General features: G+C 40.1%; 1 protein-coding gene across 1 annotated transcript; it reads right to left on the minus strand.

Moving 5' to 3' along the window:
- Window positions 1–1,815: 1,815 nt before the first annotated feature.
- or55c1 (odorant receptor family 55, subfamily C, member 1) lies at window positions 1,816–2,760 on the minus strand. Its single transcript, XM_065242998.2, has one exon. It carries the CDS (start codon window positions 2,758–2,760, stop codon window positions 1,816–1,818), a length of 945 nt encoding a protein of 314 aa, XP_065099070.2.
- Between the last annotated feature and the right edge of the window lie 24,270 nt (window positions 2,761–27,030).

A 27,030-nucleotide genomic window follows, 5' to 3' on the forward strand; every position in this document is an offset into this window, starting at 1 on the left:
TGGAATGTCAGAACCATGTTTGAGACCAGCAAAACAGCTCAAGTGGCAGCCAAGAGGAGACATTACAACCTAGATCATCTGGGAATCAGAGAGTCTAGGTGGACAGGCGCTGGTCAGAAGCACCTAGCCACAGGGGTGCTGCTGCTGTTCTCGGGCCATGAGGAAGCAAACGCACCCCACAGCCAGGGAGTGGCCCTGATGTTGACAAAGATGCCACAGAGTGGATAGGGAGACCACCTGGAGTCTGGTGAGACACTATGGGATACCAGCAAAGATCACTAACATCATCACGAACTCATATGAAGGAATGACATGCAGAGTGGTACATGGCCAGCAATTTACGAACAGGGCGAGACAAGGATGCCTGTTGTCACCCTTCCTTTTCCTGTTGGCAATAGATTGGATTATGAAGACATCAACTGCCCAGAGGAGGACTGGTCTCTCATCTCTAATATAAAACAACTCTGTGGACATTAGTCTTGATCTGGAGGATACTACGATTTTGGCTACTTGGCTACTGTTAGAAATATAGATATCATCGGTACTCGACCCCTCACTATCCTTTGACCCCTATATTTGCAGCTTCAAAACAATACAAAATACAAAACTCGGCTCTCAAGATGTTAACCTCCAATAAAAAATCTGCCGACATTACCCCTATATTATATATAAATGTATTATTATACACTGGCTTCCAGTCTCATCTCGCATAAAAAATAAAATCATACTGCTCACTTTTAAGGCATTAAATGTTCCCCCCAACTTTCTGACCTTTTCACCTTCTATGTACCTTCATGTTCACTCCAGTCTTCAAATTCTGAACTTCTATGTATTCCTAGGTACTGCCTATCTTCTAAGTGTGGCAGATCCTTTTCTGTCGTTGCTCCGACACTATGGAACTCCTTACCCATTGCACATAGAACCATCACCACTTTGTCTGAATTTAAATCAAAGCTTAAGACCCACATTTTCAACCTCCACTATCAGTAAACCAGGAGTCCTTAAATGTTCTGGAATGTGGTGTATGTATCATGTACTATGTAGAGTTAAATCTGTGTTGTACTGTGTGTTTTGTATAGTGCTGTCTTTGGTTATTACCTCATGCAGCTGCATGTGATCCTTCGTCCTGGGCAAATGTCAGATGAATATGTATGTTACACTATATTTTATTTGTCTTGAAATCCTGTACCTTGTAAAGTGTCCTTGAGCTTGGGAAAGGTGGCTATATAAATTAAACATATTATTTAACCCAGCAAGCAATTTTGCATTTAAAAGATTTAATAGCTGTCCAAACACAGCCCATATGTCTCTGAAATAAAATTAATAAATAAATAAAACCAAACAACTTGTAATCACTGTTGACTTTGCTTACATAATATCATACATCTCAGAAGTTTTTTTTTGAAAAACCGCCAAGTTTATTTTGGCTGGAAGTGGGTTAGTCAAACGATATGGGATCTATAGTAACCTACTGTAGATGCTAAAAAGACATGTATTGCGTGCTGGGTCTAAAAATTACAATATAAGTAGTCTCCTTATCCATCATACAGTGGAACTGTCACTAGAAATCAGTTAACAGAGAAATTTAAAGTAAACAACCAACTAAGTTTTGTTAATATTGAAGGTTCAGTAATCTTAAAATACTAGGTACTAGCACTTGTAAAAATTTAACAGGCAGAATGACACATTTCAACTGACTACTGCTAACATTCAATTTTACAGGCCTAGAATATCGTCATACAACAAACAATCATTACATACAGAATTTATAAAGGCAAAAAGGACTCTGTATAGTAACTGTGGCATAATTGGCAATCAAAAAGTAGAAATGTTATTACATTTTAAATATTTAACAATTTGAGTTCTTATTTCTGTGGTTCTGAGACCATAAATGACAGGGTTAAAGATTCCAGGTAGAAGAAGATACATTGCACTAATTAAGACACGGACATCCCTGGGTATTGTACTCACCCTATACCCCACAAATGCAGTAACAACACTGATATAAGCTACTGCTATCCCCATTATGTGTGTGGTGCATGTGTGAATTGCTTTTTGACGGGATTCCCCCGATGGAGAACGAAATATAACAACGAAAATTATGATATATGAGCAAAATATAACAAAACAATCAAAGGATGGTATGCCAAAAGCTACTGAAAGAGCTAAATAGTTTTTGGAAATATCATTACAAGCTATATTGACGACTGATGTGTGTTCACAGAAGCTGTGGTAAATCATATTTGTTTTACAAAAAGTAAGTGGCACAACCAGACTAACCATGGCAACAATAATAACAGTGTTACGAATGCCCAGAATCGCAGAGAAAATTAAAGAGTTTGTCAAATTTACAAAGTCGTTGTAACGTAAAGGAAAAATGATAGCAAAATATCGGTCAACAGCCATCCCAAGTAAAATGCTGGACTGAAAACAACCGGAAAAATGCAGGCAAAACATTTGTATCAAACACTCATGTCGTGTAATGGTATTCAGATTCCACAAAAAACTGAACAACATTCTTGGAACAAAGTAAATTGGAACAAAAAATCCTAAAGCTGCAATCAGTCCTATTAGAATATACATAGGAGCATGCAACCTCCTGTTTTTCGCAATTACAAACATTAAAATTGCATTAGCAAATATTGAATATACTAAAATGATACAAAAAGGAATAAAAAGAAGAGGCCGATAGTCTTTGAGGTCTGTGAATCCAATTAACTGGAATTCAGTAAAAGAGACGTTGCTTGGTCGATCACCCATTTCCTTTTTGATAGAGTGCACAAAACAGACCTGTAAAAAAGCATGAACTTCAGTTATTACCTATACTTTGTAAGCCATTTCAAGAATAAGCTTAAATACAATAGGCTGACAAGAAATTTGCTGAAGTATAGATGAATCAAACAAAGATAAAAGCATGACTACCTATCAAAAAATGCTAAGCATAACAAATCCTTATTAAGGTGAAAAGCGTTAAATGATTGTTTTTCATTTTTAGTTTTAAGCTTGTTATAGTTGAGGTAAAACTCTTCTGTTCTCCCTTGAAATCTTAAAACATGTCTTTATGTTTTGTTCCCTTTCTCCCTCCCTGCTTTTAAACAAGTCCTTCCCTGCTCTTAAATACTCTTTACCTCCCCCCAACACTGCATGGTGGTTTGGGACCTGTTATATATGGTAGGGTCATGGCTAGTACAACACCATTCTCTTTAAATGTGCTCTTTGAGGTATTGTTTTGAAAGTACCATTATCTTGTAACAAACTTCAGAGTGACAGTAATATGAATAAATATGAATTTGCCCATTATGATCAATCAATCAATCAAATTTATTTATATAGCACAAATTCGTACATCAAAGCAATTCAATGTGCTTTACAAAGAAAAACAAAGCTAATAAAAAAACATCACAATAATAATACAGGAAACACACAGACACAAAGTTGATTCAAAGATAATAAAATAATGATAAAATAAATAAAAAACTGTGATGCTAAACAGTATAGCTATGTTTAAAAGCTCAGTCATAGAGAAAATTTGTCACAAGAGAAAAGAAATGTTTTTAACTTGGATTTGAAGATCAATAAATTTGTAGCACTTCTAATTTCTTCTGGTAATTTATTCCAATCATGTGCGGCAGAGATGCTAAAAGCAGCTTCTCCATATATTGTTTTAACTCTGTGTTCCACTAGCTGACCAGAGTTTGTTGATCTCAGATTCCTGTTTGGTTTATATTGTTCAAACATTTCAGAAATATACTCAGGTCCTAAATAATTCAGTGCTTTATAGACTAAGAGCATTGCTTTAAAAACTATTCTGTAACTGATAGGAAGCCAATGCAAAGATTTTAGAACAGGGGTAATGTGCTCTATTCTCTTAGTCCTGGTTAGTAATCTAGCAGCCGAATTTTGAATAAGCTGCAGTTGCTTTATAGTTTTTTTCGGGAGTCCAGTTAATAGGCCATTGCAATAATCAACCCTGCTAGAAATAAAAGCATGAATCAGCCGCTCTAGGTCTTTTTGAGGTACCAAGCCTTTGATTCTAGATATGTTCTTCAAATGATAGAATGCTGTTTTGGTGACCGCTTTGATGTAACGCACATCATGAGACAATGATTTAACGGTACCAATACCAATACAGTTTAAATACATTTTCCCAGATTCAAACTTCTTTCTGAAATCAGCATGTAATTTTTCCAGAAATTAGTCACTATTTCCACAGGGAGTGCACAAATTGATGTTGAGAGTGTCATGGCTGATACAGTAGCTTGTCGGACATTGTGCTACTAAACTCTTCTGCAAAGGTTAAATTGCATATGCTGGAGACCAAAATCAACATGATCTCACGAAGTTCCGTGGGATAGTCACGGAATTTTTTGTTCATTTTTCCGTGGCATTCTCACGGATCTCCTCATATTTCCGTGGCCCTGACACGGACTTTCTTTTCCGTGGCATTCTCACGGATTGGTTACTCAACTGTTTTTTCCTATTTTCAAACCATTGTCGCTTCGGTTTAGGGTTAGATTTGGTGTTTGCGTTAGTATTTCACTTTAAGTATTGGTTTATACTATTTTTTTATGTATTCTTTTATATTTTCTAAACTTTAATCAATTGTCGCCTGGCGTTGGGGTTAGAGTTGGGTTTGGGTAGGGATGTCATTTTATGTAAATCTAACCCTAAACCGAAGCGACAATGGTAAGAAAATAGGACAAAACAGTTGAGTAACCAATCCGTGAGAATGCCACGGAAAAGAAAGTCCGTGTCAGGGCCACGGAAATATGAGGAGATCCGTGAGAATGCCACGGAAAAATGAGCAAAAAATTCCGTGACTATGCCACGGAAATTCGTGAGATCAGGTTGCCAGAATTCAATAGTCCAGTCTAGAAATTATAAAGTACTGTTATAGAAGTTATATAGCATAATCGGATAAGGCCTGGTGTTTCATGCAAATCTGAATTGCTGTGGCATCGTAGTGATGTGATATATAAAGGTCAGTTAGTTTTTGAAGATTACCCCAATGTACACAGGCTTATTGGAATTACGTATCTTTGCCTACATTTCTGCATAATGAAATATGTTGCTCCTGGTACATATAACTGCATCTTTCAGTTGGAGTTTCCACAAGAAGTGATGAAAGTGCTTGATTTTCCCCATTTTGCTCCATTTTGTTCATGCTTGTCTGACTTTGCCAGAAAAATGTCCGAAGTCGTTACTCTCAGGATTGAACACGTTCAGCCGAGGTATGTCAAGAACTTGATTTTTTGACTCAATACTTACAAAAGGAAAATAATGAATGATTGTTTTGTAATGAATGTATAATTTAATCAGCTGGCGTTCATTAAAATAAAAAAAATTTAAGTTCAAAGTAAGTTGCTTTGACATGCAGCGTGTTGGCCACATATGACCATAAATAAGTACCAAATGGCACAAATATACTTAACAAAAATGAGCAGGTAAAAATCCTGTGTCAAAACGGACAAAAACAAAATGCCTCTAGTGGACATTCCATTGGCAGATACAGCAATATGTACTAGGAGAAACATATTTCAGGTTATGGAGAAATGTAGACAGAGGTGCGTATGGCGATTGAGCTTGAGTTAATCCCACCAGTTGTGGCTTTCTAGGTGGTATGGTTTTTGAGCCTGGTTGGATAGGGAAGTTGTGAAGTTGGGTGGCTATGAAGACAAGAAGACCCATCTTAGCTAGGATAAGTACATCTAAGTTTATCTGGCATTTTCTTGTAAATTTGCATGTTTAGTTTTAGAAATGTAACTTTAATACAAATTAAAAGTTTATTAGCAAGTAATTGAAATGTCTTATTTTTACAAAATGTCATTTTTGTCATTTCACAGTAATTTAACAAAATAACAAAACTGTCTTTTGCTGCAAACAGACATAGTAAACAGTTGGAAATCACTAAAGATGCAACAAAAACATTGTAAATTATGAAAGTCAGAATCAGAAAGAAACATTAGGAAGCACTGTAATGCATGTGAGTGCCACATTCAGGTTCAAGTTCTCACAAGTTTGAATGTGATTCACGGTCGTTTAGCATGTTCATTGTTTATCCAAATCATTTGTGCAGTTAAGAAGATTTTAGTAAAAAAAAATCAACATTCTGTTTAGCAGATTCCAACAAACCAGTATTTTTGAATGGCCTGAGGCGGGATTAAGCGGATTTGAAACAAAGGTATTTGTCACGAGTGACGTTTAGGGCGGAACCAAATATGTGAGGGAAAGTTCCTCCCGGACTGAAGTGTGCAAACACCCGTCACCTCAGGGTAACCCCGGGCAACCTAGATAAAGATAATTAAAGGGGAAAGGAAAACAAACGCTTCGGAAACTGTGAGTACAGCGGGTTGTTTACCTTTATTGGGACATTAGGAAACAGAGATTAATTGACGTAGTGTGGAGTACCGGCCTTACCAGTCACTAAAGTGTGTGTGTATTGCAGTGGGTGAGTGTGCTTTTTGACGTGTGTGCACCTGAAGTCTTGCAGTGCTGTGCCGTGTCTCCTGTTGTCTGTACTCGCACCTAGGTCAAGCCAATCTTTGTGGGTGCTACTTGGATTGCTGTGGCGGTGACAACTATCTTGTATCCACCCATCTACAACTTCAGCCCTTGTGTCCAAGTAAGGAGAAAGTCGAGGGAGTGCATCAAGTGAGGTATTGTGGGGAGAGACCATACTGTAGAACGGGGGGGGGGGGGGGTGAAACGGTTACAGACGAGATTAATCAGCTGTGTGCATGTCTTGTACTGTGGAGAAAGTCCAGCTGCCTGCCCCTCTGATCTAGGTACCTGTCTGGCCCGTGGAAGGATCAGAAAGTGGGCGTATCAGTCTGACTGCACGGATCCAGTGTTGCGGTCCCATCTATCTCTCTTTCCTGGGACGACGCCAGCCGTGTTCGGCCCAACGAGCAGTAGTAGAAGCTGGTAAAGACTGCCCTCCCTAGCCCTTGAACGAAGCCAAGGTGATGTATGGTTTTTCTTGTGCAATACCTGGCTGTGAAGTTGAAGAACCCAGACATAGTGATTAAGGTAATCCGCTGCCTGTAGTAAAGCTAAAGGTCATACTTACCCTGAAAGTCCTGTAAAGCCCAGAACAGCACGCCCAGTGAGACACCAAGAGTTAACTGAACCGAGCTAAAGCTATACTTACCCTGAAGGTCCTGTAAAGCCCAGAACAGCACGCCCAGTGAGACACAGAGTTATCTGAACCAAGCTAAAGCTATACTTACCCTAAAAGTCCTGTAAAGCCCAGAACAGCACGCCCAGGGACCTTTGGGGACCTCCTCGAGGTGGAACTCGGGGGGGGGGGGGGGCGTTAGTGGTCCACCCCGACCGGGGACAGATTTGATGAATGTATAATATAGTGTGTGCCAAGAACATTTGTTTAATATCATCATTTCATTTTTTATTAATGTGACGTTTAGCTACTTTTGCATCTGAGCACCTCATATGTCTTCTGAAGTGAAATGAAATTTGTGGGATTAAACAATACGTTTTATTAGCTTATTTAGAGTTGATAAGTAATGTTTGAATGTAAACATTGCTGTAAGATTGTGAAGAATGTAAAATGGTGGCATGCAGCCTTCATGCCCGTAAAAAAAGATGATTATTGGTTCTTGCGTGTTTTGTGACTAGTCATCAAATGTGTCATGATGAAACATGCAGTAATGAGACATGCAAGAACCAATGATTGTTTAACCAGCATGGAGCCTGCATGTAGACATTTTACAGTCTACACAATCTTTCATTGTTGTAGACATTTCAATTGGACTTATCGATATCTAAATAACAATGAATGCTAATCGTTTTCACTCGGGTCATTGTTTATTAAAACATTTTTGTAAACTTAGAATTAAAGCTTAGAATTTACACAAACCGTACCAGTCAGTTGCATAAATAAAAATAACTGTTTATCTGTTTTGGTGACCCTAGCTTATGTTTATCTGTATCTAAATAGCAGTATAACAGAGTGTTTATATACAGTGGATGGTGTTTTGTGTTTTTATGAAGTATGTATTGACTAATGAATTACATTTTATTCTCCTGATTAGAAATTGTTGCAAGACATGGCTTCCCATTTTAAATAAGGCCATGCTTTATTGCTTTAAATTGCTACTGGTTTGATTTCATTTTAGGAACTACATTTGTTACATTCCTGTGCATTTCTGGACAACTAAACTAATATCCACACATTTAGTAATGGTGCAGAGTCAACGACCATGTTAGAATAGCCATGATGTTATAAAGTACTTTGTTTTTACTTTAAGATTTGCCATACAATGCGCACCCTTAATAATTAATAAAGATAAATACTTTATGGACAATTAAGGTTAGGACATTTAGTTCACAAAGTAACACACTGTCCGGTGACACAGTGTTAATGGATGATGTAATTTGACAAATACAGGTGTGACTTGTGATAATCTGTAGTAAAACAAAGTTTAATTAACATTAATGTCCAAGTAAGATAATTGGGTCCTTGGTGGTGATAGCTATATCTCTTGGTCCACTCTGTTCTCAAGTCTGTGCCCCATGAGTGCTATTTGGCATGTATATTGGCAAAGCAGATAGTGAGTTTGATAAAAACAGGCCCATGAGATGGGTACAGCCAAATAAACACAGTTTAGTAATGGGAATTAATTAAAGCTTGTTTGTGCAATGGACGCAACATTGTTACACAACATACTACTCATGACTAGGACTACCACCAGTGTTGCCAGATGGAGATGATGGTTTCCAGCCCAAAACTGTTCCAAAACCCACCCAAACGCACAAAAAACAGCCCAAAATATTTAAAGGGGCCATGGCATGAAAATCTGACTTTTTCCATGTTTAAGTGCTATTATTGGGTCCCTAGTGCTGCTATCAACCTAGAAAATATAAAAAAGATCAACCCAGTAACTTAGTTTTGGTAAACCATTCTCTACAAGCACTTGAAAAAATAGGTCGTTGAAAATTGGCTCTCCTTATGATGTCATAAGGAGCTCTTATTATAATAAAACCACCCCTTAATCCAACCACAGCACTGCTATTTAGTGCAGAGAGAAAATAATTCACAGAACAATTGAGTTTCAATTTCAACAAACCACCATCATTGTGATCAGTGTTTAAATTTCATCCGCTCATGTGCATTTTAAAGGACACACCCAAAACGGCACATTTTTGAACACACCTACAAAGTGGAAATTTTAACATGCTATAATTAATTATTTATATGGTATTTTGAGCTAAAACTTCACATATGGGCTCTGGGGACACCAAAGATTTATTTGACATCTTAAAAAAGTCCTGTGACATGGCCCCTTTAAATCAACATTTTGGTTTAATTTGATTAGCGTTTACTTATTATTACTTCAACAATTAATGCACCATACTATAGCTAGCGACACCAGAACAGAACCACACACTAAAATGACTTAACTTGTTCACAACAGCTACATTATGCCCCCTCGCCCACACACACAATGCACTTTTACAGCGTATATTTAAGTGGTTTTATGATTCTTCAAATACCCAATTCGTTAATAACAATTTAAACAATGTCTGTTTATAATCTATTTATATAATTATTAATGATGTATTTTTACTTCTGATAAATAGGTGTGTGTGTGTGTGTGTGTGTGTGTGTGTGTGTGAGAGAGAGATCGTAAATAGGCTTACCTTATGCAGTAAATGCAGAACAATAATAGGCTGTTGGTTGAACTTGCAAGGAAGCTGAAGAACACTATTAACATCTGAACTTTTCAGAACTATGTACAGTCTGGCTGAAGTTCATGGTGCCAGAATTTACTTAATGACAGCCGAACATGGCAGGGTGCATACGTCATCAAGCCTGGTTTATTTTAGTTAACTGACCATTACAACCCGCCCAATCTGGCAACACTGACTACCACAGTGTAATGCGCAGTTGTATTGTCACTGACACATCTTGGATCCCATCATCTGGGATATAGGATATTCCATTGTTTAAAAAAGTATACATATTTATGACACGGCAGTTCACAGTAAACGCACCTTTACTAAAATTTATTAATAGCAAAAAATTACAAACTTTATCAGCTTTTCATGAAAATTAAGTATGGGAATGTATCATTCACATTCACAAGGTGAGTGATGTACCAGCCATAATACTTTATTCTGTAATGCTTGCACCATCATTCAGTTGCAAACGCTCAATGTTTTTAGCATTTTGCTATAATGTAGTAAAACTTGGAAGCAAGTTAGCATTTCTGTTAACACTTTGAGTTCCATGGCCCAGTAGTCAATGGGTTTTTTGAATGATGTTTTGATTAAACTCATTAAAAAGATATTGGGTTAGCATAAACTCTGCAGGAAATGCATCTCGAGGGCCAGAGATGAGAACCTCTGCTTTAAAGTGTCTTAAAAAGTGCAGTTTCTAACAAGTTGCTACATGGAACTACAGACTTTGTTGGCGACTTTAAACTTCATCACGCATTAAAGGTACTGTATAGGTTTTTTAGTGGTATATAGCGGTGAAATTGCAACAAACCTTAATTTTCAAACGCAAAGAGAAGCTATGGTAGATGCCACAAGACAAACATATCAACAAAGTAGGGACGAAACACGCTCTATCCACCTTCAAGCACGGAAGTTAGTGATGTGACATATTTTCCTTTTTTTGTGCGATGCACAAAACATGAGGGTGAAATTAAGAAGCTGTCTGATATAACATTTTAAGAAATCTTCAATAATTTCGTGCTGTTGCTCAGAGTTGACCGTCTTTGCGCAAATAAACCAAGAATTCATGTTTTTACTTTTTTCATGCATATGTTTAAAATGTCCCAACTGTCCTCCTGGAGTGATTTTTTTATACACAGCAATTTTTATGTTATAATGTTTGAGTTTCTATGGTGTCACATTTAAAGCTTATTGCTTGAATGTGGCACTTCATCCTGACAGTCACGATACCAGGGGCCCGTTTCAGGAAGGAGGTTCAGCACCACCAAGCTCTTAATGAATGAATTTGTAAGAAACGTAAAGGCAACTGTTCAGATGTAAGAGCACTGCCGCAAATGTTGATTGTCACTTAAGGATGAGTATTGAAATATATTAATAATGAGTGCAAAGAAAAATGATACTGCTTAACAGGGACATGTTTGTGTTTAATAAAGTTTAAAAGATTGATCTCCAGAAACAGTTGCAGTAGTTTACTTGTAGACTAAGGTTAGCTTCTAATTTCTAGTAAATGCATTTAAACGTAAAAAATTATAAAATTTGTGTTCTTCTGTAAAGATTATTGTCACAGGTCGGAGAAGCGGACCGCCCCTGTCGCGAGTCATGCTCCTCCTAGTTCCACCCCGAGGAGGTAACAAAACACCCCAATGACCAGACAGACAAAGAATTAAAATTTGACAACTTTTATTTAAATATTAAAATGGTAATAGGGGGATTAAATAACTAAAAGAGACGTATCTCAGTCTTCAAGCCTTCATAGTAAGGGGGGGGGGGCATTAAGATGCTTCTGGGCCCTTGGCTGGGGCCACCGCCAATCCTTCCCAGGCTTTAGCTGTAACACAGAGGATTAACATACAGGCTCTAAGGTTTCTGGCCGGACCACTTGTGTCCCCCTGTGTCTCCGTTCCCCGGCTCGCCTACCACTCTGCTCCGTGATAGGGCCGCTATCCTATGAATGATGACTCACAACTAGATGGGACAAGATATTCTCCACAAGATCGTTCGGCATAAGCCTCGATGTACTCACAATAATACTGATCCGTTGCTGTATCTCCTTTGTCCTCCTCCGACAACTATGACTCCTCTGCTCGTCTAAATTCCGTGACTGGAAAACGCCTTCGCCAACACTTCCGGTAGGCCGTTCTCTCACAGTAGCTTAAACACATTAAAGTTCATGTAGATTTCATCATTTAAACATCACCTCAGTCAAGATACTCAGCCCAGCGATTTATATTCCTCTCTTCCTCTTCATCCAATGGACACAACCTCCGTCGTTTCCAGACGTGACTCTATCCAGGCCTTCCTCTCTCTTTCCGTGGTGCTCCTTTAAGTAGTCACCACAACTCCTTCTCTTCGGCTTCGTCGGCTCCGCACTCTTTCCGCTCGCTTTTAAGCGATCCCCGGATCAACGGAGCCTTCAGCCTTTCCAGCAGGAGTATGTGTGTTGGTCCGCCCTTAGCGGAAAGAAGCCCACCCCGAAATCGACCGCCCGAGGCGGAACTACAGCTTCCCCAAAGTCAACCGTTTTCGACTCCTCATTCGAGTTTTTGTGCTCTCTTTATCCTCCTTTCCATTTTAGGATTGTCCAATCCCCAATCGCCGCGTTTATCTTCCTCACCTGCGTCTAATCTGGCTTGATTTGCCTCCCGAAGTCTCACCGGAAGTTCCTGTGTTTTCGCTCACCCGTCCGGGTAGGAACCAATCTTCCGTACTTTTGGTTCCGCCCCGTGCAATCGTCAGTATGTGACATTATTTTGTTGGACAAAACGTTTAAGCATCATGGGCACTTCTTTTTATGGGAACTTTCCCGGGAAAACCCCGCCCACCTGTCAATCAGCGGGAGACGCCAGAACTTAGAACTTACAAACATCACATCATGCGACAGCTTTGTTTAATTTCAAAACTCAACAATGGCCCGAAAGAATAAGTGATTTGTTTTTGTATGTAAGGAGAAGAAAGCCAGCATTATGGAAACAATGGATATAGTTTATTATCCGGGGTAGCAGCAGAGTTTTACATGTGTGTTTGATGCGCTGGATTTCATTGAAAAGTCCCATCCGGGTCATGAGTTGCATGCGGTAAGTAAGACTTCTGTCTTATGTTGGAAATAGGTGCAAACATATTATATAAATGACACGAACATGTAGTGAATCTTAAGTTAAACAGTGTTGTATAAAGTGTTGCATGACTCGTACTTACTCCTCCCACGGTATTAACTCCTCCTTCTTCATTTTTTTCGTACATTATTGGAAAGAATCTGTAAAGCTAATCTTTCTTTTATAAATCTGATTAAACTAAAGACTCTTCAGAGATATAAAGGATGTAATACTACTCTATAAGTACTCCAGATTAATATCAGAAGTGCAGAAACAGCTTGTGTTTTGAGCTTAATTAAATAACAAAAGAAGAAGAGAAAATCACTCACTGCTTCTTACTAACTTCTGTAACTTTGTAAAAAAATATTAATTCATATTTACTTTTAAATAAGTTACTTTTTTGAAAAAAATGTTTTACTAAAGTTACTGCAGTTAAATTTAGATCTTTTGCTTCATTAACAGACAGTAAATCAGATGTGAGAAATAGAAAGTTTTAAAATTTACCTTAATATTATGTTTACATCTAGTAATGCATGCAGTTAAAGGGATATTTAATGTGGGATAATGTGAAATAGGCTATTCAGCAATCATGAGATTCCTTTATGCTTTTTTGATACAGGGTTCTTTTATGGATTATCAACCCCCTAAAGTATTCTTTGCCTCTAGTTCTGCCACTGCTTAATGCTTACTGTTTCCCAAAGAGTGTGGGGGAGAACTGAAATATAAAGCATGGTTGTTACTCTTCACCTGAAGTCCCCCCGCCACACACATTATCAACAACTAAAATACTCACTTAGATTTGGACAATTTGGTAATTTGCTTCCTCCCACCAATAATAGTACAATACTATAAGAAGTGTTTAATGCATTTGACCATTTCACAGGATTCATCATGTTCACTGACATGAATTTTAGAACTTGTAAAAACAACGGGCCCTATTTTAACGATCTGAAACGCAAGTGCGAAGCGCAATGCGCAAGTGACTTTGTGGGCGGATCTTGGGCGCTGTTGCTATTTTCCCGGCGGGAGAAATAACTCTTGCGCCAGGCGCAAATCAATAAGGGGTTGGGCTGAAGTAGGTTCATTATTCATAGGTGTGGTTTGGGCGTAACGTCAAATAAACCAATCAGAACGCTATCCAACATTCCCTTTAAATGCAAGGGCGCAAGTTCCATGGCGGTTTGCTATTATTGTGACGGATTTACTAGGCGCACGACAGGAGCGGTTCACAGCAGTGAACAGGCGTGAGAGGAAATAATCACAATTGTCTCATCAGCTGGCATCCCCATCGTTGCACCAAGCGCTACAATGATGTCAGGAGACGGGGAATCCCAAACTTGCCAGCATAAATCGGGCACGCCGTGTAATGGGAGGTGGATCTGCCTCTACACAGGACCTGATGCCAGCAGAGGACATCGCTGCGTCCACCCTCACCACTGAAAGGGTTTGGGGGCTTTGAAATCGGACCCAAGAAACGCAAGCAAGGTCCAACCCCAAAGAACGTCTCGGTTACGTATGTAACCCTCGTTCCCTGAAGGAAGGGAACGGAGACGTCACGTCGTGACTGACGAATTGGGAACTCGCTTAGAGAGACCAATCTGCTTCGTACTCTACTAAAACGCCAATGAACTTGGCATTGAGATATTTGCATAATGCTGGCGCCGCCCCGCCAGGTGCGTATATAAGCCACAGGTGCAAATATGGAAATTAGCTTCATTTCGCTGAGAAAGCCGGAAAGTGTGACCGGCCGATAAACAGCAGGAAGCAGCCCTGTGGCGACGGGACGTGACGTCTCCGTTCCCTTCCTTCAGGGAACGAGGGTTACATACGTAACCGAGACGTTCCCTTTCAGTCGGTCACTACGACGTCACGTCGTGACCGACGAATTGGGAATCCCTACCAAAACGCCACTGAGGGCTGACCTCTTCCAGTGTCTGCGTAAAGCCCTCCGGTTCCACTTAAGGATAAGGAGAATTAGGTTTTAAGGCAGAAGGCCGGGCACTAGATGTTCCTTTAACCCCACAGTAGTGCCAGCGACTGGGAAGCGCCCTATCTGAGCGGTATAGGGACGCTGCGGAAGCCACCGCCCCGTTAAGGGCTATTGGTGGGCGAAAGTCAACCGTAGTTGAGGTATAAATGACAGCCGTGGCTGTGTAAGTAAAGCAGTGCTCTGCTGAGGGAAACGTGGGCTAGTAGGATTAACCCCACGGAAAAATACTCACAAGGAACCCAGTGGGACGCAATGTGGATGCCCAAGCCAAACACAGGTTCGCGAGGATGCAGCTAGTGAGAGGCTGGCAGCGGATGCTCCGCAACATCAGGCTGCCAAGGCAGCGGAGGAAGGCAAAACAATTTATTACGCGTTTTTGCCTCGAAAGCCTTCCATACTGAGCTCAGTTTGGAGCAGCAGTCGGAGGCTGCAAGCCGACCTGCGAGCCTGTTCTCTGTGCTTCCCCTAACGAGGAAAGAACACGAGAGGAGACAGGCTCGACACGAACACTGTAAAATCTAATGAACGTATTAGGTGTCGCCCAACCAGCAGCTCTGCAGATGTCTGTTAGCGAGGAACCACGAGCGAATGCCCAAAATGAGGCTACACTTCTAGTAGAGTGAGCTCTCAAATTAAATGGACAAGGAATGCCCTGCAGATTATAAGCAAGGGCGATAGTATCAACTATCCAATGAGACATCCTCTGCTTAGTGACAGCTTTCCCTCTCTGCTGGCCACCATAACAAACAAAGAGCTGATCTGAGGTCCTAAGGCTTTGTGTGCGATCCACGTAGATGCGTAACGCTCGTACGGGGCATAATAAAGCCATGGTTGGGTCTGCCCTCCTCCGGGGGGCAGCGCTTGCAAGCTCACCACCTTATCTCTGAAGGGAGTGGTGGGAACTTTGGGCACGTAGCCTGGTCTGGGTCTCAGTGAGACAGCAGGACCAAACTGAAGGCACGAATCGTCAACAGAGAATGCATGTAAATTCCTTACTCTCTTCACGGAGACCAATGCTAGCAGGGTCGGAGTTTTCATTGAAAAAAAAAAAACTTCAGACTCGCAGACTGCAAAGGCTCGAACGCGGAACCTGTAGTAGGGCTTCAGCACCATGGACAGGTCTCAGGAGGAATAGAGGGAGGGCGCGAGGGGTTTAGCCTGCGAGCGCCTCTTAAAATCTAATAACCAAATCATGCTGCCAACTGATCTGCCGTTAATAAGCGAATGATGAGCAGAAATAGCGGCGATATCAACTTTAATGGTGGAGGGTGACAGCCTACCATCTAACCTATGTTGAGGATATATAAAAGCACAATGTTAAGCATTCTCTGGGGTCCTCGCGTTGCGAAGAGCACCAGGTGACGAAAAGGGTTTCATTTAAGCGCGTAAGCCCGTCTTGTGGACGGTGCTCGTACCGCGTCGATGGTGTTAGATACCGCTTGCGATAAATCACCTAAACCTTGCGCGCACTCAACGACCATACATGGAGATCCCACAGGTCGGGGCGCGGGTGCCATAATGTGCCCCTTTCTAAAGAAAGAAAGTCCTTCCTAGGGGAATTCGCCAGGGAGGGGCTGTCGCGAGGAGCGTTAACTCTGAAACCCAATTCCTGGTCGTCCAGTATGGGGCGACTAACGAAAGGCTCTCCTCGTCCTGCCTGACTTTGCACAGTGTCTGTGCAATTAAGCTCACTGGAGTGAATGCGTATTTTCGCGTCCCCCGCGGCCAGCTGTGTGCCAACGCATCCACGCCGAGGCTGTCCTCGGTTAGTTAATAAAACAGGCGACAGTGGGTATCGTCCGGTGACGCAAATAGATCTATCTGCGCACGACCGAACTTATTCCAAATTAGCTGGACCGTCTGGGGGGGAAGTCGCCATTCTCCGGGGCGCGCAGCTCGGGAAAGCGCGTCCGCCGCTGTATTTGAGCGTCCCCGGAAAGTGAATGGCACGAAGGGACCTCAGATGCTTCTGACTCCAAAGGAGGAGATGACGAGCGAGATGCGACAGGTGACGAGAGCGCAAAAACCGCCTTAACGGTAAATAACGCAACAGTCGCAATGTTGTCGGTGTCGGCTAATACATCCTTCCCTCGCATCTCCATAGCGGAGCGTACAAGTCCCAGATATACAGCGCACCGCTCGCGGCAGTTGGGGTGCTATGCACACCCCTGAGACTGCAAGCCCGTCATACGTGGCTGCTCATCCCGTGCTGGGGGCATCGCATGCTACAGAATGCCAGGAGACCCGACTCAGAGGCATATCTTGCTATCAGAAATGCTGGGTCTGACCACGGGGTAAAGTAGAAATGACACGCAGGTGTAATGGTTACACGGTGTATGCCATTGCGCCACGCTCTCCTCGAGACTCGATCGTAGAACCAATGCTGAAGCGGTCTCATATGAAGCAGCTCGAGCAGATGTCACGCCGCAGCTGCTGCCATACAGATGTGGCCTTTAAAAATGCGCGTTTCTGAGAGCAGAATGCCGCGGAGACTTCCGAAATTCTGCGAGATCCCGCAGAAGGGGAGTTCGGTGGGGGACGCAGGAAATATAAAAACCTGTAGAGGGCAGGCGTGTTTCATGTAGGCCATACTGACGACAATGTGTGTGCTCGACTTCATGCTTAGCGTATACTGTATGATATTGAAGTAACATGACACGGATTATCAATGTTTAGGCGATAGACTTTGATGTCATACAAATGCATGCTTTTTGGCAAACATTTTGTTGGCGAAGTTTTCTTTTGCCAGTTACATAAACAGTCACATATTCTTCATAAAAATCCGACTCTAACGCGCATCATTTGTCTTATTTTTTCCGTGTACTTACAGTAGAAGAGACGTGATGTATGATAATCGAGTCTTATAACAAAATAATTCGCGAAGACCTTTGAAGAGACCGAGCGCATTTACGCAATATCATTAAGATCTAATTTTACATTTAGTTCATTTTTGCATCTGAACGTTTTAATAGCTTTAACATGGTTGTGTTGCACTTTTCTGCATTACTGAACAGTAGGCTACTTTTTATATTATCATGTTTCCCTTTACATGGTATGAAACACGATAAAAAGTATGCAATGGTGTTTAATACATTTCACTAAGAATTTGTATAATATGTTATACTTTTGTACTAAGGAAATAAAATCATATTGTGAGTGTAAATATTCATAAATTGGAGGAGTTTCTGAGGTGTTTGTCATCGGCAAAATGTGCAGTTTCTTTGTTGCTGATTAAAAACCGTTGGCTATGTGATTGTTTAAAATTGACATTTTTTCTACTTATTATTAATTTATTTTTTGCCTACATTTACTCAAATAATATCAATGTGAAAATATAAATAATTCATACTTCAAGTTAGGCGTAAAACTTACACATTTTTGATGTCAAATAGAAATAATAATAATTTGAAATATGCAATTATTACAGTTTAAAAAACTTAAATATATTACTCTGACCTTTTTAAATATATTGACTAAAATAATCTGTAAATGTAATACTTATATTATTAAGGCGTATACATCAAATAATATATGTACATTTTACACAAAATATCTGTTCTATTTTAAGTAATTTATTTTCCAACTAAAAAAATCGCATAACTGCATTAAGAGATTTTATTAAGTTACTTTAATCATTTATTTTAGAGATATTTACAAAGCCACTGAATCATTTTTAACAGTGTGTACATTATGACCTTACGGTAGACTATTATTAAATGCATATAAATAAAAATATGTAAAACTAAATAAAAAATATATCATACACGGACTGTATGTAAGCATACGTTTTCTTGTTCGGTGCACGTGGGTTTAAATGCCGTTTTTCTAAAGAAGAATTTTAAAACTTTATTGGTGGTAGTTGAGAAGAATTCCTTTTTCCATTTCTAAATCATTTTGAGCGCAATATAAATATATCATATTTTTATTCTTATTATATAAGAATACGCAATTTTTACAACATTTTTAATATATGGAAAATATACGTTAAGCATGTTGTGTGAATTTCCTAATTACAAGCTTTTGATGAAATTGCACCAAAACTAAACGTGCATAAAAACATAAAAAAGTAATTTAAATAAGCGAAAAATCTTTTTTATGAGCTCAAAATGTTGAATATAATGTGCTATTGCTGAAAATTGCCCATCTCTAAAGGAGAATATTCATCTTTAAAGTTGAAGAAACAAAAAAGTACTGACAAGCATTCTCAAATATAGCCTATATATTCTGCAAGCACTCAGTTGAGAAGAATTCCTTTTTCCATTTCTAAATCATTTTGAGCGCAATATAAATGTATCATATTGTTATTCTTATTATATAAGAATACGCAATTTTTACAACATTTTTAACATATAGAAAATATACGTTAAGCGTGTTGTGTGTATTTCCTAATTATAAGCTTTTGATGAAATTGCACCAAAACTAAACGTGCATAAAAACATAAAAAAATCATTTAAATAAGCGAAAAATCTTTTTTATGAGCTCAAAATGTTGAATATAATGTGCTATTGCTGAAAATTGCCCATCTCTAAAGAAGAATATTCATCTTTAAAGTTAAAGAAACAAAAAAGTACTGATAAGCATTCTCAAATATGTATATTCTGCAAGCACTCATTTATCCATAATGATGTAATTTATTTTTTAATAACATATTGTCGCTGTCGGGCAAAGATACTCTCTGGACACCAAGACCATGTCTATGGGTTCAAGAATAACAAAATATTGGCCATTTGAAACTCGAAAGTCATCACTTTATTTTGTCCCATTGTTTTCCATTTTGCGGGTGATAAAACTCCTGTGCACGTCGTTCAAATTCATTGAAATTTTGTTCACTTGTAGTTTAGCAAGTATGTATAATACGCAAGTATGTGTATTTTTACACTGCACATCGTCTGAGGAAATCCGAAGTTGCGTCGAGGGGAACCAAGCTGACAGCCGCGACAGCAGAGATTGTCACGTAGTACCTACAAAAGGGTAGCTGCAGCGATATCATTCTGGCTTGGTGGGATGTCAGCCAGCGAGAGTCCTCTGATTCTGGCCTTGTTCTTTTACTCCTCAGAGTCTAAAACCAGGAGGGCATATTAAGTATTCATTGTATTTTCATTTTAACAGAGCAGCAATGGTTGCGCGTTTCACACACCTCTCCAAACCACGTTGTTAACACTATGCTTGTTCGACTTCATGCGGCGCCACAAGAACCGACAGCCGGATGACGTCAGAGTACCGCGAGAATGATTCAAGAAATCATATTTCGCCTCGCTCTCGCGATACTGTGACGTCTTCCGGCTGTCGATTCTCGGGGCGCCGCATGAAGTCGAACAAGCCTATTGACAGCAGCAAAAGCTACGCATGCGCTTTTAACTTGTAAAACTCAAAGGTGTATGGGTAATGTAGTCTCTGCTCTCGGTGGGACGAATTAGGTAGCTTGCATTGTGAAGGGCGCTTTGAAAAGCGGCAGCGCAGCCAAAGGATTAAATTAAGCCTCTGATTTAAACAGATGTGCAAATGAGCGTTCTGGTACGCTAGAAGTACGTTCTGGGCGCAGGGAGAGGTGGTGGTACGCAAGAGCTATATTTGGAAGTGGCGGTACTGAGTACTGGCGCCTACCGGCCCACATTAAAGCACTGGCGGTAGCAAAGGTAGACGGCCCTTTGAAAAGCAAAAGAAAGCTGATAAAAATGAGAAACCCACACTGAAATAAATTGGAGTAGGATTTAGGCTACTTAACAAAATCTAAACATTTTTCACTCAGAAAAGGCTAGTAAATATAAACAAAATTATCAGCAGCTTTAACTTTATTACTTTTTTAATTTTAATTCACTCTTTGTTTCAGCGATGTTTATAAATATACTATATTTTTGCATTTTGATTACAAACTGTTCTACACTGAAAAGAAACTAATGTAATCTTCATGATTTAATCACGTAAAACACAAGTCTAAACACAAGCACCACTTTTCTGAATGATGATAATCACAAACATCCCAGAGTTTGAAAAAACCAATTGTTTGTAAACATATTTAATGCTAACTACTTAAAAATTCAGAAAATTTTTTTTACAGTGTATAAATAAAAAGACATGAAGGAAGTTAATTCCAAAATGTAATTAATTGTACATGGTTTAGCTGCTTGTTTTAGCAGCTACCAGTGACACAGAGTCAAGAAATTAAAAACCACCCACCCCTAGGTCTGCCAATTCTTTGCCAACCCCCAATGCTAATCGATCACCTCATCATCAGGGAATCAAAAGAAAACCGGTTTATCCAGTTTTCACCATCGCGTTGGGTTTTAATTTCAACCCTTGCAGTTTCTTTGTTAAAATGCAATTTAAGCAAATAGGCCTAATACATACGCTGTATGTTATTTTAAATGAATGTTTATAACTTATAAAATTAAGTAGATATCAGGTAACTTAATTTGACATATGTTGATATAACCTAGGCTCTTTTTGTTATGAAACATGTTCAATGGTTACAGTGCCTCATGGTGGGGTTGAACCCCTGGTTCAGTTTACCCCATCTGGTTCACTTTGCCCCACAGCCACCGTTTTGGAAAACTGCCTAGCTTAGTAATTCAGGCTAATCTTTAGCTAAATCATTCACATGGTTTTATACATTAGCCTATCACCAATATGTATGGTATAAATATTTAGACCTGGATAAATCTACTTTGACATAACAGCCATTATACCTGGTATGTATACATTTTACTTTGATAGGATAAAAACTGTTTTTTTTTTTTTTTAAATCATACTTTAATCATAACTCTTTAATTTGTCCTTCTCTTTAACATAGCCAAATATAAATTATGGTTGCTACCTGTATTTGTGGTCACACGGCTACAAATCTGTATGGTTGCCTAGATAAAGGGGGTGGGTCAACTTACCCACTGGCTCACTTTGCCCCACTCTCCCCTACTTGGTATTGAGAAACGGGCATTGTTTATCGAAGCCGGAGCGCGAGCTACAAACTACAGAGCGAGTGCGCGGGTGCACAATGGTGAAAGAGCAACACACGATGTAAATAACTAAACCAGTGCTCGCAGTACAGACACTTTATATTTTAGCGTACTGCGTACCTTCACTTTCTTTTGCGTGCCACCACTTCTCATGTTGCTGGTACTTTGCCTTAAAGAGTCAAAGGGCGTTTCTATGTGGCGCTGCGCAGACAGTTCGGCAACTAAGACATCAAAGTACCGCGAGAGCAAGTCGAAATGTTACAAATGGTCCGACTTTACCTTTGCTCTCGCGGTACTCTGATGTCATACGCCGACCAGTCAGCGCCGCACCATTTAAAGTCGAACACACAAAGCGTCAAGGCAGGGCCGCTGGAAGTCATTTTGAACAGGGGGTGCTGTGAATTTTTTAACCAAAAAACCTATGAGCCTATAGGCCTATTTAAAATACATTTTAAAAATAAATACATTGAGATTTACTACTTTATTGTCATATACACTTCAGGGCACACAGCCAGGGTCTGAAACACAGAAATCATCAGTTCTCAGATGAATATGCGCTATTAATCAGAAGCAAAAATACTTATCCCAGGGGGAATTACTTTCGTTACAATTTACATACAACATATAATATTATAACAACATATAATATTAATTAAACTTCACAGTTTTCAATGTCCATGCGGACGAACATATTTTACTTTCGTTTTTAAGTTAAGATCACACGTCGATTAACAGATGTAAAATATTCTCACATTAACATACCTAGTATATTTTTATATAGATCTTTTTTTACTAAATAGTACTATTACTGTCTTTTTTAAACATATAAATAATTCATAATTTGAACAAAAATAATAATGGGTTTAGTTCTGATATTGTATACTTTTATAAAGAAAAACATGGTGTATAATTACATTTTTAGAATAGGCTTTATATAAGGTTTGTACTGTAAAAATACTTTATTTGTTACAAACAAAAGATAAAGAATTTACAAACGTGTGGAGAGCCATTTCAGCACTTGGACAGCGAAATGTTTTTTTTAAAAGCATTACTTAAAATGTTTTCTCATCTCACCATATCTACAGGTGCAGAGTCATTATATACAATAAATCCGTTGGGTAGCATTTTAAAAAAAACATTTAAAAGTAGATGCATTTGTTTAAAGCAAAGCATTTATTTACTTAGCTACAGATGAAGCAGCTCTTTGCGCCTTCTAACGTCTCATAATTGGTCATCATTTATGTCCAAGAGACTCAATAATAATCTGTTACATTTTAATCCTTTAATTTTTCATATTAAAAAGCGTTTTTGTGCTGCTGCGCATCCATGTAATAAACAAACCCGCGTTGTCATTCCGTTAATACGCATATTATCAACGCGCTCTTTACTCGAACAGAAAAAACTCGCCTCGCGAATTGCGCCGGTTGTATAATAGAGATTCCAAAGTCTTTCATGAGCTAGAGGACTAATATCCAGGGAGTTCAGTATTTCTGTGTGGGCATGCATCAGGGAAAGGTGTGTGAGTCTTTTCTGGGTCATGGTGCTGCATACCAATGTCTTCAAAAGATGCAAGGCGGAGAAAGTGCGCTCGGATGAGGCCACGGATAGGCACAGTAATGAAATTAAAATCCAAAATACACGTAATAACCTACGTGTGTCAAAAATAATTTCCTAAAATATTCATAAGTAATATATCAATTGTGCAAAATATTTTAACCTAAAAAAATATATATTTCTCGCCTTCCCGCGACCATGCGTCAAGGTCTGGAGGAAAATGATACCTGCCCGGATCCCACGCACGCATCTGCAGTTATATACATTTTACAAAACCAGTATTCATTAGATTTTAAGAACTTTTTTGCCACTTTTAAAACTAAATAAAAAAGATATCATATGCCGAATAAGCATGTAAGCATATGTTTTCTTGTTCGCTCCACGCAACACGGGTTTAAACGCCGTTTTTTTTCTAAAGAATAATGTTTACACTTTATTGGTGGTGGTTGAGAATAATTTATATTGCTTGCAGAATAATGTATATTGCATTTTAGCGCAATATAAATGTATCATATTGTTATTCTTAAATTAAAGAATACTAATATATTTTTTACAACATTTTTAACTTTAAAACATACATATAAAGATGCTTTGTACAATAGCGTTGCTTCTGACAACAATTTTCTGTAATAAATCAGTAAATGAATCACAAAATGTGTTGAAAGTGGCGAATAAAATGCTTGTCAATTCAAACAAAGGTGTATAAAACCGCTTTAATTAACAATAACTAAACTGTGCTCTTTTGCATACCTCTACTTTTCTCATGTCTTTCTTTATACCACCTTTATCTTTTTAAAATCTTGCCACTTTTAGAAATAATTTGTTTGCATTTTTTGTATACTGCACACTTTATTTGCATCAACTATACCCATAATAACATTTTCTACGTTTTTCTTTCAATAAGGAAATCTGTTTATTGTTATGAATAACGGCTGAAAGGATTAAAAAAAATCATAACACTGACTGCCTATATGCGCAAGAAAGGTATTATTAAAGTTTTAAATATGTAAAACTAAATAAAGATATCATATGCCCACTGTACAGTATGTAAGCATAGGCCCATGTTTTCTTGTTCGCTCTGCGTGGGTTTAAACGCTATTTTTCTAAAGAATATTTTTTTAACTTTATTGGTGGTGGTTGAGAAGAATTCCTCTGTCCATATGTATATCATTTTAGCGCAATATACATGTGTCATATTATTGTTCTTAATATATTAAGAACAATAATACTAATATATTTTTACAACATTTTTAACTTTAAAACATGTATTTTTATACCACATGAATCTCTTTAAAATATTAATACTTTTAGAAAAACGGACATAATTATTAATATTATAAACAAACAATGAAACGGTGTCAAAATTCGACAACACAAATAATTAAGATATTCATTGTAAATAGAGTTAAGGGTATTAGGCTCACACTAAATTCTTTGTTGCACTTAGTATAAATGCCCATTGCACGTACAGTCATCTTAATATATGTATGCTGGCAAGAAGGGGTTGACGTCACTTTGCTGTTTTAATAGAAATATTAAATATTCAGCAATGCCCTTATTAACTTCTGGAAACAACCGCAATGACAACGCATATAAAAATGTAGTTTTTTATGCGCCACCTGGTGGATTTTCTGTGAAGCGAAACACATTAAGGGAAAAGGGAAAGTAGCCCCCCCGAAAACACTTGCAGAATTCTGCGTGACTCCGCGAGACGATTTGGCGAATGCCGCGGGAGAAAACGCGCGTTTTTAAAGGCCACATCTGTATGTCCAGGAGCTTCTGAAATTGTTTCAGAGGGACCGCGTACTTCCCTCGAATTAAACCGAGGCAAGTCAGAACTGACTGGTTGCGCGCTCTTGTAAAACACGCCAATAAATCGATCGAGTCTATTTCCATACTGAGAAAAGGATCCTCTGCACGGGGCAACGTTGCTCTTTTCCCAGCTGACCTGATGACTTAAACGAGCGAGATGCTGAAGCATTAAATCTCTGTGTTCGCGCACGTTTGCCAAGAACGAGCCATTATAGTTGACATAAATATAAGCAGAATGCGAACAACGCTCTCTCTCTCGGAGATTTAAATGCCGTGACTAGCACTTCCATGGAGACACGGGGAGAGAGAGACAGCTCGAATGGTGTACTTAGTATTAGTATGTCCACTCCACGAACGCAGAGCGAAAAACGGTCTAAGGCGAGGGGAGATGGGCACATGAAGTACACGTCTACAGGTCTCTGCTGCAAACCGATCTGAATATTGAAATACGAGCCTCGGCGTATCATCCTAAAGGATCAGATTTGTAGAGCCGGTGCGTAAATAAATCGGTCGTAACCCACCGCGTATTTTTGGGTACTATGAGATAAAGGCTGGAAAAACCCTATCATCACTCTCGGTAAGAGGGACCGGCTCGAAACGTCCTTCGCCAGCAGGACATCGACTTTTGCACGCAGTACATGTGCATCGGACGCTTCACTATAGTGAAACGAATGCCCGAGAATTTGGGGGAGTGCCGGTAATTGTATTACGTAACCGAGGCGGATAGTGCGTAAAACCCAACGAGACGGGCTGGGAACTGAAGCGAAGCATCCCGGGACCGTACGAGGAGAATTAACGACACTACCGAAGTACCCGCGGTGGGGCAGCGAAGCGAGACAGGTGATACTGCCGGTGCGTCTGCTGTAACAGCATAACATCTACAGTATGTGTGTGTGAGACACTGACCTGAGCCCGCTGAGGGTGACGGTCGTCTGGTCTCCTCTGCAGAGAGCGCAGACTCCGATGAGGGTGCTGGTGGTCCGGTCTCCTCAGTGGAGAGCTCGGACTCCTCAGGACACCAGCTGGCGATAGAGGAGAGGTAGGGGAGCTGGTGTGTACCCGCTCACGGCTCTCTCGATCCTCCGGAGACCTGGAGAGGAAAGAGGAATGCACTCTTATGTGTGGTTAAGTGGGTACCGGCTGGACAGCCGGTGGAACATATGCAAACCAAGGATTTTCCACCCGACCCTCTACCGGGGGAAGGAGCGAATCACTGTCTCCTGAAGAGTGATCCTCTGCCACTCCGGGTCGCCCGTCTCTGGCCACTTAAACTCCCGATTTTCACGGGAAGCGGCTAAGCGGGCGGGGCGAGCTGCTGACGACCGGTTCCCCTGCGCTGCCGAGATGGGGTCCGAGGAGGGGAACGGAGGTGGCCGCCGCAGGACGCGGACGGCGAGAGGCAGACTGAGGAGCCGGCGTTGGTGGACCAGGGCAGCTCTCATCCGCCGGGGCACGACCTAGGAGATCGCCTCAGTCTGCGCAGCGGAGCTATACGACTCCCCGGGCTCGCCGAAGAGGCCGGTCTGTGAGACAGGAGCATTCATGAAGTTGTTCCGTCATATAAGCCAGACATAGCCAAGGGTGGCGATCTTGAACACTGTGGTGGACATCGTACGACTGAAGGTCGCGGCTTCCCTCGTATATCTCTAAAGCCTCGTTTGGTGAACCTGCAGTACGTTAATGCGTGCAGGGCTGAAGCCGCGTCTCCGCATGCCTGATGGGCAGCGCCCGTAACCGGACGACTGTCTATACAAACACGGGAGGGAAGGGTTGGGAGGTCCCTCCAGGAACGCAGCTGCATCGCAACCCCCCGCTCAACTGAAGGGATCCCCCCTTAGCGGCTCCGTTAGTGAGGGAGATGAGGGGTGAAGCTGAACGGCCGAGACGGCCGCAAATCACGTCAGCTCTTCGTGCCGTCGGGAAAGGCAGG

This window comes from Paramisgurnus dabryanus, chromosome 8 (genome assembly GCF_030506205.2).
Source record: "Paramisgurnus dabryanus chromosome 8, PD_genome_1.1, whole genome shotgun sequence".
NCBI lineage: Eukaryota > Metazoa > Chordata > Actinopteri > Cypriniformes > Cobitidae > Paramisgurnus > Paramisgurnus dabryanus.

What these genes read in the sequence shown, in the direction of transcription:
- or55c1 (XM_065242998.2), bottom strand. Translation starts at nt 2,760, where the DNA reads ATGGGTGATCGACCAAGCAACGTCTCTTTTACTGAATTCCAGTTAATT.